The following is a 3,472-nucleotide window of genomic DNA, read 5'->3' as shown; positions in this document are numbered from 1 at the left end:
TCAGCAGAGACTTGTTATCAGCCCAGCAGCTCCCAGCCCACATCCTCTTTTTTTAGCTGTCTGGACCCATTTTGGGTGACCCAGTAACAACCCTGTTATCTCACAAAACACTTTGGAGTCAGTATCATGGTAGGTCAGGGACTCTGGTTGAAATCAGAGTTGCATACAGTTCCTGGGACTGCATGGAGCACACAAAGAAACACTCCTTGTCCCAGAGTGCTTGCATACAAAAGGTGCAGTGGGAGAAGGTCCTGCTAAGGGAAAATAATTTACCTAATGCTCCAAGATCAAGACTGAGCTGTATCTCCAATCCAAGCTGAGATGAGTTTGCCATACAAACCAAGAACCTCAAAAGCCTGTGATCTTTTAAAAAATATCGTCTGGCCAGCCTCTGGCCAGGTGTGGTGGGCAGCCAGCACACAAGGGTCACAGAAAGCTGCCAGAAGTAGCTTTTACATGAAGTCCTGTTCTTCCTTTCTTCTACAGTGACATCCCCAGCAAGCCGGGCCTGGAGGAGTTAATTGCGCAGGTTCAGGAAGAGCTGAAACTACATAAGTACTTGAACAACAAGAAGATTTGGGAGGCATTTCTTCAGTGTGACAAGGATGGCTGTGGCATCCTGAACAAAGCAAGATTTCTAACCATTTGTGACAACTTGAGTGTGCCGACCAGCGCCGTTCTGGTTTCCAGGGTGAGAAGGAAGGGGTGCTGTGCACATTGAATTCCTCTCCTATAGCTCTTGGAAAGAACCAGTCCTAGCCAGGCAAGACCAACAGCACCTCTACCCTACAAAGCTTCAAGAAAAGCTCAAGAGAGTCCCAATTCAGAAGGGTCTCTGAGCTGTTGGACTGAGCCTGTCTCTTGAAGGAGGACAAAATAATTGCTGTCCTCTGAGTAAAGGGAGAAAATGTTAAGCAGGTTGCCCCTCAAATGAGCAGCCTGGTGTTTGGCAGCACTGTTACCTGAAGCCTGAAAGTACCTGCTGGCTCAGGTCACAGAGGTGAGCAGAAGAGTTTGTGTATCATGCTAGAAATCAGGCATAGGCTCCTGCAGAGCTACTGAGTGTCTGTCATGACTTAAGCACGTCTGGGCTTGAGCTGAAGTGACACTGAAGTGCTTAGGGAATCAGCCTTGGGAAAGGTACATTCTGTATTTAACAGCAACTGAATTGAGGATTTGAGATCTAAGTATTGTACACAAATAAATAAATAAAATAAAATTTAGAATATTAACCACTTGGTTAACACAATTAAACCATAAGCTTGCTGGACGCTATGAGCACCAGTACACGGAGTCTGCATAGCAGAAAGTGTGAGGGAAACTGAAATGAAACTCATGCAATGAGGATGGAGGATCCTTTCAGGAATGTGACTGACATCCATTGCTTTTCTTAGCAAAAAGTGATAGCCATAGGTTAGTGGCCAATAAAGACAGACTCAGAGTTTAAAGAAATCTAGAAAGCAGGAGTATTTCTCTTGCTAAAAATAAAACATTTGCTAAACCAGCAAACTGTGAGAATCACATCTGTCATTAGGAAGGTGCACAGGCAGGGTATTTATGTGTCTGAATGTTCACTGCCTAAAGGCACAGGGACAGCACCCAGGGCTTATGCTCCTCGAGAGTTCATTGGAGACCTCTCTGCCCTGAGGAATGTACAATATGGTGACAGTCCTTCCTGCTCCCACGCTGAGAATGGGAGATGAATGGACATGCCCATAAGCATGTGGGGAAACTGTGACAACTGAGGCTCAACCCCCATGTTTGAATCCCCATCTAGGACCTAATCCCTCTTCTCTCTTGAAATCTTGATAATAGTGTGCTCAGAGCCCTCAGAGGTGTGGCAGAGCTATAAATTAAACATATGGCAGATAGTTAACTGCTTTCAGGATTGGAAAGGAGCAGAGCTGTCAGTCACACCAGAGCAAACCCTACTAAATCTGTCTCCAGGCGACAAGGGGAAGAAGAATCCTTTCAAGGAACTATGATATTAGACCTTTTCCATCTCCCTGGGTGTCAGAAGGAGATTAGTTATGCAATTTAAGAAATAAAAGCCCTCTTTCTTTCCCTTAAGCACACAAAGGCTATAGCTCTGTAATACAATGCAAGTTCAGGCAGGGATACCAGAACTGGCTCATTAGTAGGGCTGTCACTGAGTTTAATTATCTGTGCCTCCATGTGCACACACCAAAGTGACCCCAGTGAACAGTAACTGTTCAGATATGCTGCCCCCACCCCACTTTTAGCAGGTATTTCTGTGGGGTTTCTGAAAGATTTGCTGTGGTTTATGTCATTCTGTGGCCACACTTGTGTTTTTGTGGATCTGTTGCCACTGTGGTGATACTCAAGAAGGCAATCAGGATTAATCTCAAACACTTGAGTTCTTCTCCTTGCATAATTAGTGTCATCTATGTGAATTCAAAGACACCTGTGATTCAGGACTACTGAGGTGGCAGGCTCTTCCACACAAGGGAGTAAGGTCTGCTCTGTCACACTAGGAGTACTCCCAGACACTTTCCCCTAAAAAAATGTATTTGTAGCTTCTTCCAGTTCTTTATGGTGTTTGTTTGTTTCCTCAGCTGATCGACTTGTGTTCTTGTGGAGAAGACAACATAAACTACCATGACTTCCTCAGAGCTTTCCCCGTGTGATCTTCGCCCAGAAGCTGAAGCACCAGACCAGCAAGAAAATTCTTACCCTAGTTGACTTTAAGACATTGTACCTCAAAAAATACGCTGTAGTCTTCACCTCTGGTCATTCACTCTCTCCCTCCCCTCCTTACCAGAGACAGCTAAATTCACCCTCACTATGTTAACATTTTTCCCTTCCTAACCTCTTCCTGGCCTTTTAGCTACAACCAAACTCAACCTCACAACTGCTGGATGTTGAAAGGAAATTCACAGGAGAAAAAAAAATAATTTGGAGAACCAAAGCCAGGTTCTCTTTTTGATCTCTCAATTTTTTAATGCAGTACAGCAAATCTTGCTAGAGCTAAAGTTCCCTAAAGCCTCTAGGTTTCTCCTGTGGAGCCAAAAGGAGCCTTTCACCTTCCAGCAGCAATGACTGCCAGTTTAAAATGTAATTTACATTGCAAGAAGACTGAAGAGCCCTGCCATGGACAACAATAAACTCACTCTTGCTAGTTTGAATGTAGGCAAGTCATGCATGGCTACTACAAAAGTGTTAATAAATCTGCTTTAAATAGAAGCACCTCCATGTTTGGAATGGGGGTGGGGAAACCATAAAACTGAGATTCTGGTTTCTCTGAGCAGTGAGATACTCTCTGAACCCATTTGATGCAACCCATCACCTCATCAGACAGGTCCAACAAAAAGGGAAAACTAGCAGTTGGCATAGCAAGTTATGACACTTGTGCTCCACTGGGAGTCATATTGTTCATCTCTCCATTAAGGTACATGTGGTGGGGGCCTCCTCACCCCAAACGACACCTGCCAGGTATTGCCATTGAGCACAC

At 44.6% G+C, this 3,472-nt stretch overlaps 1 protein-coding gene across 1 annotated transcript in view; it reads left to right on the top strand.

Annotated features, from left to right (window-relative positions):
* Positions 1–2,648, top strand: part of EFHC1 (EF-hand domain (C-terminal) containing 1) — a 20,048-nt gene extending 17,400 nt beyond the window's left edge. The window contains exons 10-11 of the mRNA XM_010004879.1: positions 487–691; positions 2,577–2,648. Of these exons, the coding sequence (XP_010003181.1) occupies positions 487–691; positions 2,577–2,648 (277 nt within the window). The remainder of the gene's footprint in view (positions 1–486; positions 692–2,576) is intronic.
* Positions 2,649–3,472: the final 824 nt, after the last annotated feature.

Source organism: Chaetura pelagica, unplaced genomic scaffold (genome assembly GCF_000747805.2).
Source record: "Chaetura pelagica isolate M959 unplaced genomic scaffold, ChaPel_1.0 scaffold99, whole genome shotgun sequence".
Classification (NCBI taxonomy): Eukaryota; Metazoa; Chordata; class Aves; order Apodiformes; family Apodidae; genus Chaetura; species Chaetura pelagica.
The sequence above is the reverse complement of the archived record's forward strand: the minus strand, read 5'-3'. Positions and strand labels throughout refer to the sequence as shown.